Source organism: Canis lupus, chromosome X (genome assembly GCF_011100685.1).
Source record: "Canis lupus familiaris isolate Mischka breed German Shepherd chromosome X, alternate assembly UU_Cfam_GSD_1.0, whole genome shotgun sequence".
Lineage (NCBI taxonomy): Eukaryota > Metazoa > Chordata > Mammalia > Carnivora > Canidae > Canis > Canis lupus.
Window position 1 is genome coordinate 44080810 of NC_049260.1, and position 13015 is coordinate 44093824.

General features: G+C 45.5%; 1 protein-coding gene across 1 annotated transcript in view; it reads left to right on the forward strand.

The window, feature by feature from the left end:
• The first annotated feature begins 1260 nt into the window (after positions 1 to 1260).
• LOC102151787 overlaps positions 1261 to 13015 on the forward strand; it is a 43850-nt gene continuing 32095 nt past the window's right edge. Inside the window, 8 exon segments of the mRNA XM_038588791.1 lie at positions 1261 to 1452; positions 1539 to 2397; positions 2400 to 4070; positions 4073 to 4268; positions 4270 to 4780; positions 4783 to 4964; positions 5394 to 6032; positions 6034 to 6238. Coding sequence (XP_038444719.1) covers positions 1261 to 1452; positions 1539 to 2397; positions 2400 to 4070; positions 4073 to 4268; positions 4270 to 4780; positions 4783 to 4964; positions 5394 to 6032; positions 6034 to 6238 — 4455 coding nt within the window.

Here is a 13015-nt window from a genome sequence, read left to right on the forward strand (position 1 = left end):
AAAAGAAAGAAAGGTGAAAAATAGGGTGGGGGAAGCAATCAGAAATAAAAAAGAAAAAAAACACGGTGGGGTATCTTCTGATTCTGTATACTTTAAGTCCCTTGACTTCCCCTGGAACTTGTCCGGATAGCTGGTCTTCTGGGGGAGGGGCCTGTTGTGCTGATTTTCAGGTGTTAGCACTTGGGGAAGCTGCTCTGCCCCCTGCTTTGTGCAAGGCTCAGTGGATGTTGTTTACCCCGTGAGGTCCCTGCAGGAACAACACCAGTGGTTGCTGCAGCTCTGGAAACCTGGATTCAGCCCCGGCAGTAACTCCGGAGCTCTCTGTCTGCAGGGCCTGGAGGCTCCGGGGCGGGGCTGCTGATCTGCTCAGCTCCGGGCAGGAGTGTCCTTGCTGTCCTGTCCCCTCCCGGCCTCTGCCTTTTCCGGGGGGAGGTCGGATCCTGGGCTGTGTCCTGGCGCCCTGTGCTCCCGGTCTGTGATGTTGGATTCGCGCTCCCGGCCGCACAGCCGCCTCTCCGCGGAGCCTCTGCTCGAGCCCCTCCGAGCTGCTCCCGGGTCCAGTCGTGTGCGTGCTGCAGCCCATCCGGGAGATCCGCGCACTCTCCCCGGGGCGCAGGTGTCTGTTAGTGTCTCAGGGAGCCTGAGGGCATCCCCGCCCTCCTGGGGTCCTGCTCTAACTCCCTGCGGGCGCTTTTCCCCCCGGGAAGGTTGGTGCAGCTCCTGCTTCTCCGAGACGGGGCTCTTCTGTCCTGGGGCCACTCGCCCCGGCCTTAGCCCGGCTCCTAGCGGGGCCCCTCCCCCTTGGATGCCTTTTGTTTCTTTATTTATTTTTCCCGGTCTTCCTACCTTGATAGAAGCGTGAACTCTTCTCACTGTAGCGTTCCAGCTGTTCTCTCTTTAAATCTCAGGCCGAATTCATAGATTTTCAGGATGATTTGAAGGTTATCTAGGTAATTTGGTGTGGACAAGTGATTTGGGGACCCTACTCTTCCGCCATCTTGCCCCTCCTCCCCCTTGTTAATCGTCTTTACTGTCTGTGTCTTGGTGTGGATTGGGGACATAATGGGGGAGACAGAAACCACTCCCTTATCTCTTATGCTCTCTCACTTCTCGGATGTTAGGGAAAGAGCTCGTATTCTGAGCATAGACATATGGAGACAGAGATTCCAAATTTATTGTATATCAGAATGGCCAACCTTTGATGTGGGATGGCCCCAGGAGGGAACTTGTCACCTACCTATTATCTTACAGGTTAAGACCATGATCTTCAGGGACAAACCGGACGGCCACTCTGACCAGGTTCCCTACATCCTGATCTGGCAGGCCATGATCGAGAATCCTCCTCCTTGGCTAAAACCATTTTTACCCCCCAAAGCAGGACCCACGGAGATTCTAGCCCTGCGGAAAGCCAAAAAGGAGACTGACTCTATGCCCGAAGCACCCCTTCATCTGGTCTTCCAGGATTCCTCCCCAGAGGACCTGATCCTCCCGCCGCCCTACTGGGCATCACCCCCCCCACTTCCGTCCCTCCATTGGAGGCATCAGGGGCTGCAGAAGTGGCGCCACCCCTCCCTGACGAGGGAGTCCCTGTGTGCGGGCTAGCAGTAGGGACATGCGGTCGGACCCACCAGACGGCCCCACCTCTGAATGCGGCCGGCCAACTCCACCGCCTTTCCTCTCCAGGCCATGCCCCCCACCCCCATGAGACTGGCGAACAGCTAATGTTATATTGGCCATTCTCCAACAGTGATTTATATCATTGGAAAACCCAAAATGCAAAGTTCTCTGATAATCCGAGAGATCTAATTGGGCTTTTAGATACTGTTCTCTTTACCCACCAGCCTACTTGGGATGACTGCCAACAGCTCTTGCAGGTTCTCTTCACCACCGAGGAAAGAGAACGAATTCAGGTGGAAGCCCGGAAGTCTGTCCTGGGAGAGGACAGACAGCCGACTCAAAACCCAGACCTCATAAATGCTGCCTTCCCTTTATCCCGCCCCGCCTGGGACTACAACTCAGCTGAAGGTAAGGAGAGACTCTGGGTCTACCGCCAGACTCTAATGGCAGGTCTCAAGGCTGCCACACACAAGCCTACCAATCTGGCCAAGGTCTATGATGTGAGGCAGGGTAAGGATGAGAGTCCAGCAGCCTTCTTAGAGTCATTCATAGAGGCTTTTAGGCAGTACACCCCTATGAACCCAGAAGCCCCGGAAACAAAGACCACAATTATCATGGCTTTTGTTAACCAGGCTGCTCCGGACATTAAAAAGAAGTTGCAAAGAGTAGAGAAACTGGGAGAGAAGAGCTTGCAGGACTTAGTGATAGTGGCAGAATGAGTCTATAATAATAGAGACAGTCTGGAAGAACAACAAACCAAGCTAAGTGACCCCAGACCTGAAAGCTGGCCAAGATCCTGCTGGCCACAACCATGGATGACCCACAGGAAAGACAGAGGCACCTCAAGAAGCTGGCTTCAGGGACAGGTAAGGAGGATGGCCCTAGTCCCCATCGGGAGCACCCTAAGCTGAACAAAAACCAATGTGCTTATTGCAAAGAGGAGGGCCATTGGGTGAAAAGCTGCCCTAATAAAAGATCTAAGGCCCCTGCCAAGATCTTAGAAATGGAGGGCCTGGACAGTTAGGGGAGTCAGGGTTCGGCACCCCTCCCCAAGCCCTGGGTAACTCTTAAAGTGGAGGGGCAACCTGTTGAATTCCTAGTGAACACTGGGGCACAACATTCGGTTTTATTACAACCCCAAGGGAAATTGGCAAACAAAACTTCATGCGTGCAAGGGGCCACGGGCACCAAACAATACTCATGGACTACCCAAACTGTGGATCTTGGCACGGGCCGGGTATCCCACTCCTTCATGGTCATCCCTGAGTGTCCCTACCTGTTGTTAGGTCGGGATTTGCTCACCAAGATGGGGGCACAAATTTGCTTCCACCTCAAAGGGGCAAAAGTCCTAAACAAGAAGGGGCACCCAATTCAGGTGCTTGTCCTGAGTTTAGAAGACGAATATTGTCTCCACCAAATGCCCTCAGCCCCAGTGACTGACATTGACCGTTGGCTGAGGGAATTTCCCCAAGCGTGGGCAGAAACTGGGGGAATCAGGCTGGCCCAGCATCGACCAGCCATATACATAGAACTAAAGCCGAGGGCAGACCCTGTCAGGGTCTGCCAATACCCCATGCCTCTAGTAGCACGAAAGGGAATCACACCCCACATACGGCGACTACTGGACTCAGGCATATTAAGGCCCTGCCAATCGGCATGGAACACTCCCTTGCTGCTGGTTCAGAAACCGCACTCTAACGATTACAGGCCAGTCCAGGAATTGAGGGAAGTCAACCGGTGAGTAGAGGATATGCACCCTAGGGTCCCAAACTCATACACCCTCCTCTCCACCTTGCCTCCAGACAAAACTTGGTATACGGTATTAGACTTAAAAGACGCCCTTTTCAGCCTGCCTTTAGCACCCAAGAGCCAAGACCTCTTTGCCTTTGAATGGACGGACCCTGAAAAAGGCATCAATGGCAAGCTTACCTGGACTCGACTACCACAAGGATTCAAAAATTCACCGACCATCTTCGATGAGGTCTTACAGGAAGACTTGGGTGAATTCTGTTCTGAGCACCCTCATTTGACTTTATTACAATATGTAGATATCCTGTTGGTGGCAGAGGACCAGGACACATGCCTGCGAGGCACCAGGGACTTGCTCCAGACCATAGCAGCCCTAGGATACCGGGCCTCAGCTAAAAAAGCCGGGATCTGCAGAACAGAGGTGAGCTACCTTCGGTACAAATTAAAATATGGACAAAGATGGTTGACAGATGCACGGAAGGAAACTGTCTTAAGAATCCCACAGCCGCAAACCGTCCGCCAGGTACGTGAATTCCTGGGGTCAGCAGGGTTCTGTCGCCTATGGATTCCGGGTTTTGCCGAGATGGCCAGACCCCTCTATGAGGCCACCAGGCACCAGCAAATTTTTGAATGGACAGAGGCCATGAACAGAGCCTTTAATGACCTTAAAAAGGCCTTGCTGTCTGCCCCAGCCCTTGGGTTGCCCGTCTAGCCAAGCCCTTTTACCTGTATGTGGACAAGAAAGACGGGGTGGCAAAAGGGGTCCTTGTCCAGTACTTAGGTCCCTGGAAGAGACCCAGAGCCTATCTCTCCAAAAAGCTGGACACGGTGGCCGCTGGATGGCCCCCATGCTTAAAAATTATTGCTGCGGTGGCCACTATGGTCAAGGACGCAGCCAAACTGGGGGCAAGAACTGCATGTTACCACCCCACATGTTATTGAAGGAGTACTCAAACAGCCCCCAGACCGCTGGATCTGCAATGCCCGTCTGACCCATTATCAGAGCCTACGGCTAAACCCTACCATAATTTTATTTGAGCCACCAACAACCCTGAATCCGGCAACACTACTCCCTAACCCAGACTGGGACCCCCCTCTGCATGACTGTCAAGAAATTTTGGCACAGGTGCATGGAATCAGAGCTGATCTCCAGGACCAGCCACTGCCGAATGCAGACGTCACCTGATACACGGACAGCAGCAGCTTTGTCCAAGAAGGACTCAGATATGCGGGGGCAGACGTAACCATGGAGACGGAGACTGTCTGGGCAGAGGCACTGGCAGCCGGACTGTCAGCTCAATGGGCAGAACTGATCGCACTGGCCAAGGCACTGACCATGGGGGAAGGTAAACGAATAAACATCTACACCAAGAGCAGGTACGCCTTTGCCACCGCTCACATCCACGGAGCCCTTATTATAGGGAGAGAGGGCTTCTGACAGCAGAGGGAAAGACTGTTAAAAACAAAACGGAGATTCTTGAACTCCTAAAGGCCCTCTGGCTGCCCAAGGCCCTAGCCATCATCCATTGTCCGGGGCACCAAAAGGCAGACACACCAGTAGCCAGGGGAAACCGGTGAGCCGATTTAAAAGCAAAAGAGTTCTTCTGCATGTGGATGTAGCTTTTCCCAATATCATTTATTGAAAACTATCCTTTCCCCACTGTATATTCTTGGCTCCTTTGTCATAATTCAATTGAAAAAAAAAAAAAAGCAAAAGAGGCAGCCCTTCTGGTGACCGAGGTCTTAGCTACCATGCTAAGATCCGGGGGCACCGACCCTGCCTGACACCCCCAACTATACTGATGCTGATTTACACTGGATCAAACGCTTGCCTATGACCCAGTGCTTGCGTGGCTGGTGGAGGGCCGCAGACTCCAGCATCATCTTGCCAGAGGAACTAGGACGGCGAGTCCTATCCAAAATTCATCGGAGTACTCACATGGGAACAAGGAAGATGGAAGACCTCATACACATGCAAAGATCACTATTAAAGACTCTCGAGCAAAGATAGAACAGATTGTGGCAAGCTGCCACGCATGCCAATTAACAAATTCCTCTGCCCATGGATCTAACCCGGGCACCTGGCTCCAAGGGGACTGCCCAGGAGCCTACTGGGAAGTGGACTTCACTGAGGTAAAATCTGGAAAATATGGGTATAGGTATTTACTAGTGTTTGTAGATACTTTTTCAGGATGGACAGAGGCATTTCCCACCAAACATGAAACGGCACAGATCGTGACCAAGAAACTGCTGGAAGACAACTTACCGAGGTATGGTTTTCCCATTAGAATTGGGTCAGACAACGGCCCAGGATTCGTATCTAAGGTAACACAGGGATTGGCACTAGTACTTGGGGCAGATTGGAAATTACATTGGGCATATAGGCCCCAGAGCTCAGGACAGGTAGAGAGGATAAACAGAACATTAAAGGAGACCTTAACTCAATTAGCCCTGGAGACTGGCAGGGACTAGGTGACTCCCCTCCCATGCGCCCTATATAGGGTGTGGAACTCCCCATATAAGATAGGACTGACTCCCTACGAAATCATGTTCGGTCTTCCTCCACCTGTTATCCCCAATTTAAAACCTGAGGTGCTTGCTGAATTTGATGATCACCAACTTCTTTTCTCCCTCCAAATGTTGCAACAAACCCATGAGCAGGTGTGGCCTCTATGAGACTGGGCCACCCCCGGACTCCCATCGATATTGGCCAGGTGACTGGGTATATGTGTGGAGATACCAAGACCAGACACTTCAACCTCATTGGAAAGGACCCTACCTCGTGATCCCGACCACTCCAACCGCTCTCAAGGTCGACGGGATTACTCCCTGGGTCCACAAGACACACGTCCGGCCAGCTGACCCACAGATCGTTCTCAAGGACTTTGTTACAGAATAAAAAAGCCAACCAGACAAGGACAATCCCCTAAAGCTAAGACTGCGCCATTCCCACTTATTTCCCACCTCCAAGACTCCGTAGTCTGAGGTTGTCCTTCAAAATAGAAGGGGATTAGGATTACTCTTACAACAAAGGGTGTGTGTGTGTGCGGGGGGGGGGGGGGGGTTATGTGCTGCCTTAAATGTAAATGAGAGCGAGAACAGCAGCAAGTTTGGTGAGAATCCTGGTTTAATCATTCACCTGGCTCACTCTGAGAGCAACCTGGACCCATGATTGGGTCCTGCATAGGATCCTCTGAAAAAGGGTGGGATGTGGGACCCAGGAAATTTAACAAAATCCTCTACCCCTGGACAAGCAGAGCAGGACTGACTCTATTTTGTGCTGCACCTGCCTTGTGCTGACCTACTTATTACTTAGGGCACTGCCCCGCCCTAGTCAAAGACCAGGACACACCCTAACCAGAAATCCGGCTCAGTGGACCAGCATGACTGTGCAACTTTCTGTGTATCCCATTGGCCACTGGCCCCTATAAAGTTGCTAAGCCTCTTAGTCTTGGGTTCCAAGTCCCTGCTCCACTGCGTTTGGTCTACTTGGACCCAGGCTCTTGCTTGTAAATAAACCCTCGTGTGTTTGCATCAGTGTCGGCTCCTTGGTGGTGTCGGCTCCTCGATGGTTTCTCCGATTCGAGATCTTGGGCACAACACAATATTTATGCCCAGAATCTGGGAGCTGCCAAGTATATCAATCAATTAATAACCAGAGTTAAGACATAGATAATAATACACTTATACTTGGAGACTTGAACACAGTGCTTTCTATGATCAACAGATCTTCTAAGTACAACATCTCCAAAGAAACAAGAGCATTAAATGATACACTGGACCAGATGTATTTCACAGATATTTACAGAATTTTACATCCAAACGCAACTGAATACACATTCTTCTTAAGTGCACATGGAACTTTATGCAGAATAGACCACATACTGGGTCATAAATCAGGTCTTAACCAATACCAAAAGATTGGGATCATCACCTGCATATATTCAGACCATAATGCTTTGAAACTAGAACTAAATCACAAGAAGAAGCTTGGAAGGATTTCAAACCCTTGGAGTTTAAGGATCATCCTGCTAAAAGATGAAAGGGTCAACCAGGAAATTAGAGAAGAATTAAAAAGATTCATGGAAACTAATGAGAATGAAAATACAACCATTCAAAATCTTTGGGACACAGCAAAAGCAGTCCTGAGGGGGAAATACATCTCAATACAAACATCCACCGAAAAACTGGAAAGAACTCAAATACAAAAGCTAACCTTGCACCTAAAGGAGCTGGAGAAGGAACAGCAAATAAAATCTTCACCCAGCAGAAGAATACAGTTAATAAAGATTCGAGCAGAACTCAAAGAAATAGAGGCCAGATGAACTATGGAACAGATCAACAAACCCAGGAGTTGGTTCTTTGAAAGAATTAATAACATGGATAAACCATTAGGCAGGATTATTAAACCAAAAGAGAAAAGGCTCCAAATAATAAAATCAAGAATGAGAAAGGAAAGACCACCACCAATACCAAGGAAATACAAATGATTTTAAACACTTATTACGAGCAGCTATACGCCAATAAATTAGGCAATCTAGAAGAAATGGATGCGTTTCTGGAAAACCAGAAACTACCAAAACTGGAACAGGAAGAAATAGAAAACCTGAACAGGCCGATGACGAGGGAGGAAATTGAAGCAGTCATCAAAAACCTCCCAAGACACAAGAGTCCAGGGCCAGATGGCTTCCCAGGGGAATTCTATCAAATGTTTAAAGAAGAAATCATACCAATTCTACTAAAGCTGTTCGGAAAGACAGAAAGAGATGGAGTACTTCCAATCTCATTCTATGAGGCCAGCATCACCTTAATTCAAAACTAGACAAAGACCCCAACAAAAAGGAGAATTATAGACCAATATCCCTGATGAACATGGATGCAAAAATTCTCAACAAGATACTAGCCAATAGCATCCAATAGTACATTAAGAAGATTATTCACCATGACCCAGTGGGATTTGTCCCTGGAGCAAGGCTGGTTCAACACTCATAAAGCAATCAATGTGATTGATCATATCAACAAGAGAAAAAACAAGAACCATATGATCCTCTCAATAGATGCAGAGAAAGCATTTGACAAAATACAGCATCCACTCCTGATCAAAACTCTTCAGAGTGTAGGGATAGCGGGAACATTCCTCAGAATCTTAAAAGCCATCTACGAAAAGGCCACAGCAAATATCATTCTCAGTAGGGAAACACTGAGAGCCTTTCCCCTAAGATCAGGAACAAGACAGGGATGTCCACTCTCACCACTGCTATTCAACATAGTACTAGAAGTCCTAGCCTCAGCAATCAGGCAACAAAAAGAAATAAAAGGCATTCAAATTGGCAAACAAGAAGTCAAACTCTCTGTCTTCACAGATGACATGATACTGTACATAGAAAACCCAAAAGCCTCCACCCCAAGATTGCTAGAACTCCTACAGCAATTCGGCAGTGTGGCAGGATACAAAATCAATGCCCAGAAGTCAGTGGCATCTCTATACACTAACAATGAGACTGAAGAAAGAGAAATTCAGGAGTCAATCCCATTTACAATTGCACCCAAACTAATAAGATACCTAGGAATAAACCTCACCAAAGAGGTAAAGGATCTATACCCTAAAAACTACAGAACACTTCTGAAAGAAATTGAGGAAGACACAAAGAGATGGAAATATATTCCATGTTCAAGGATTGGAAGAATTAATATTGTGAAAATGTCAATGCTACCCAGGGCAATTTACACATTTAATGCAATCCCTATCAAGATACCATCGACTTTCTTCAGAGAGTTGGAACAAATCATTCTAAGATTTGTGTCGAACCAGAGGAGACCCCAAATAGCCAGGAGAATTGTAAAATAGAAAACCAAATCTGGGGGCATCACAATGCCAGATTTCAGGTTGTACTACAAAGCTGCGGTCATCAAGACAGTGTGGTACTGGCGCAAAAACAGTCACATAGATCAATGGAACAGAATAGAGAACCCAGAAGTGGACCCTCAATTTTATGGTCAACTAATATTTGACAAAGGAGGAAACACTATCCACTGGAAAAAAAAGACAGCATCTTCAATAAATGGTGCTGGGAAAATTGCACATCCACATGCAGAAGAATGAAACGGACCATTCTCTTACACCATATGCAAAGATAAACTCAAAATGGATGAAAGATCTAAATGTGAGACAAGAATCCATCAAAATCCTAGAGGAGAACACAGGCAACACCCTTTTTGAACTTGGCCACAGTAACTTCTTGCAAGATACATCCAGGAAGGCAAGAGAAACAAAAGCAAAAATGAACTATTGGGACTTCATCAAGATAAGAAGTTTTTGCACCCCAAAAGAAACAGTCAACAAAACTAAAAGACAACCTACAGAATGGGAGAAGATATTTGCATATGAAATATCAGATAAAGGGCTAGTTTCCAAGATCTATAAAGAACTTATTAAATTCAACAGCAAAGAAATGAACAACACAATCATGAAATGGGCAAAAGACATGAACAAAAATTTCACAGAGGAAGACATAGACATGGCCAACAAACACATGAGAAAATGCTCTGCGTCACTGGCTATCAGGGAAATATAAATAAAAACCACAATGAGATACCACCTCACACCAGTGAGAATGGGGAAAACTAACAAGGCAGGAAACAACAAATGTTGGAGAGGATGTGGAGAAAGCGGAACCCTCTTGCACTGTTGGTGAGAATGTGAATTGGTGCAGCCACTCTGGAATAGTGTGTGGAGGTTCCTCAAAGAGTTAAAAATAGAACTACCCAACTACCCAGCAATTGCACTTCTAGGGATTTACCCCAAAGATATAGATGCAGTGAAACACTGGGACACCTGCACCGCTATGTTTATAGCAGCAATGTCCACAATAGCCAAACTGTGGATGGAGCCTCGGTTTCCATTGAAAGATGAATGGGTAAAGATGTGGTCTATGTATACAATGGAATATTACTCAGCCATTAGAAACGACAAATACCCACCATTTGCTTCAACGTGGATGGACCTGGAGGGTATTATGCTGAGTGAAATAAGTCAGTCGGAGCAGGACAAACATTATATGGTCTCATTCATTTGGGGAATATAAAAATTAGTGAAAGGGAATAAAGGGGAAAGGAGAGAAAATGAGTGGGAAATTTCAGAGAGGGAGACAGAACATGAGAGACTCCTAACTCTGGGAAATGAACAAGGGGCAGTGGAAAGGGAGGTTGGGGGGGGATGGGATGACTGGGTGACGGGCACTGAGGGGGGCACTTGATGGGATGAGCACTGGGTGTTAATGCTGTATGTTGGCAAATTGAAGTCCAATAAAAAATTAAATTAAATTAAAAAGATGTTAAAAAAAGGAAAGATACAAATGGCTAAGAGACACATGAAAAAATGCTCCACATCACTTGGCATCAGGGAAATACAAAGCAAAACCGCAAGGAGATACCACCTCACATCAGTAAGAATGGCTAAAATTAACAACTCAGGAAACAACAGATGTTGGTGAGGATGCTGAGAAAGGGGATCTCTCATGCACTATTGGTGGGAAATCAAACTGGTGCAGCCACTCTGAAAAACAGTATGGAGGTTCCTCTGAAAGTTAAAAATAGAGCTATCCTATGACCCAGCAGTTGCTCTACTAGATATTTATCCAAAGGCTAAAAAATATCTATTTAAAGTGGCAAATGCACCCCAATGTTTATAGCATCAATGTCCACAATAGCCAAAAGAAGGAAAGAGCCCAGATGTCATCGACAGTTGAATGGATAAAGAGAAGTGGTGTGTGTGTGTGTGTGTGTGTGTGTATGTATATATGTATGTGTGTACATATATATATAATTTTTATATATAAAAAGTTTATTTATATATCTATAAATTCAGTCATCAAAAAGAATTAATTCCTGCCATTTGCGATGACATGGATGGAAATAGAGGGTATTATGCTAAACAAAATAAGTCAGTCAGAGAATGACAAGTACCATGATTTCACTCATATGTGGAATTTAAGAATCAAAACAGATGAACATGGGGGAAGGGAAGGAAAAATAAAATGGGTTGAAAATAGAGAGGGAGGCAAAACATAAGAGACACTGAACTCTAGGAAACAATTGAGGGTTGCTGGAGGGGAGGTGGTTGGGGGGAAGGGATAATTAGGTGATGGGCGTTACGGTGGGCACTTTATGTAATGAGCACTGACTGTTATATGCAACTCTTGAATCACTAAATTCTATCCCTGAAACTAATAATACAATATATGTTAACTAAATTGAATTTAAATTAAAAATTTTTAATAAATCAATTTTTAAAAGAAACAAAACAAATGGGCATAAGGGAGGGAGAGAGAGAGAGAGAGAGAGAGAGAGAGAGAAACCAAGAATAGACTCTTAACTATAGAGAACAGAGAACAAACTGATGGTGACTAGGGGGGAGTGGATGGGGAGATGGGTTAAATAGGTGAGAGGATTAAGGAGTGCACTTGTGATGAGCACCGAGTGTTGTATGGAAGTGTTGAATCACTATATTGTACACCTGAAACTAATATTACACAGTATGTTAACTAACTAGAATTTAAATAAAAACTAAAAAATGGATCCTAGACCTAACTGTAAAATGCAAAACTATAAAACTCTTAGAAGATAATATAGGAGAAGATCTAGATGCCCTGGTGTATAATGATAACTTTTTAGATACAATACCAAAGGCATTATCTACAAAATAAATAATTGGTCTTAATTAAAACAAAAATGAAAAAGTTCTGCTCTTCAAAAGAAATGTCAAAAGAATGAAAAGATAAGCCACAGACTGGGAGAAAATATTTTTAAAAAAACACACCTGATAAAGAACTATTATCCAGATGTAGTGAAACACCAGGACACCTGCACCCCAATGTCTATAGCAGCAATGTCCACAATAGCCACACTGTGGAAGGAGCCTTGATGTCCTTCGACAGATGAATGGATAAAGACGATGTGTTGTGTATATATATATATTACTCAACCATTAAAAACAATGAATACCCACCATTTGCTTTGACGTGGATGGAACTGGAGGGTATTATGCTGAGTGAAGTAAGTCAATAGGAGAAGGACAATCATCATATGGTTTCACTCATATGGGGAATATAATAGTGAAAGGGATTATAAGGGAAAGGAGGGAAAATGAGTGGGAAAAATTAGAGAGGGAGACAAACCATGAGAGACTACTAGCTCTGGGAAAGGAACAAAGGCTTGTGGAAGGGGAGGTGGTCAGGGGGTTAGGGTAACTAGTTGACAGGCACTGAGGAGGGCACTTGATGGGATGAGCACCGGGTGTTATACTATATGTTGGCAAATCAAACTTCAATAAAAAATAATACATACATACATACATACATAAAAGAACCGTTATCCCAAACACATAAAGAATTCTTAAAACTCAACAATAAGACATCCATTGTACAATGGATGTTAACCTATAGTTAACAATACAGTATTGTATGCTTTAAAATATAAGAGGATACATCTCATGTTAAATGTTCCTAACACCCCCCCACACACATACACACGAACCTACAAAAGAGCACAAGGATAGTTTTAGTTATGATGTATATATTTAGTACCTTGACTGTGGCAATGATACTATAGTTATATACCTGTACCTAAACTCAGAAAAATGTATAAATTA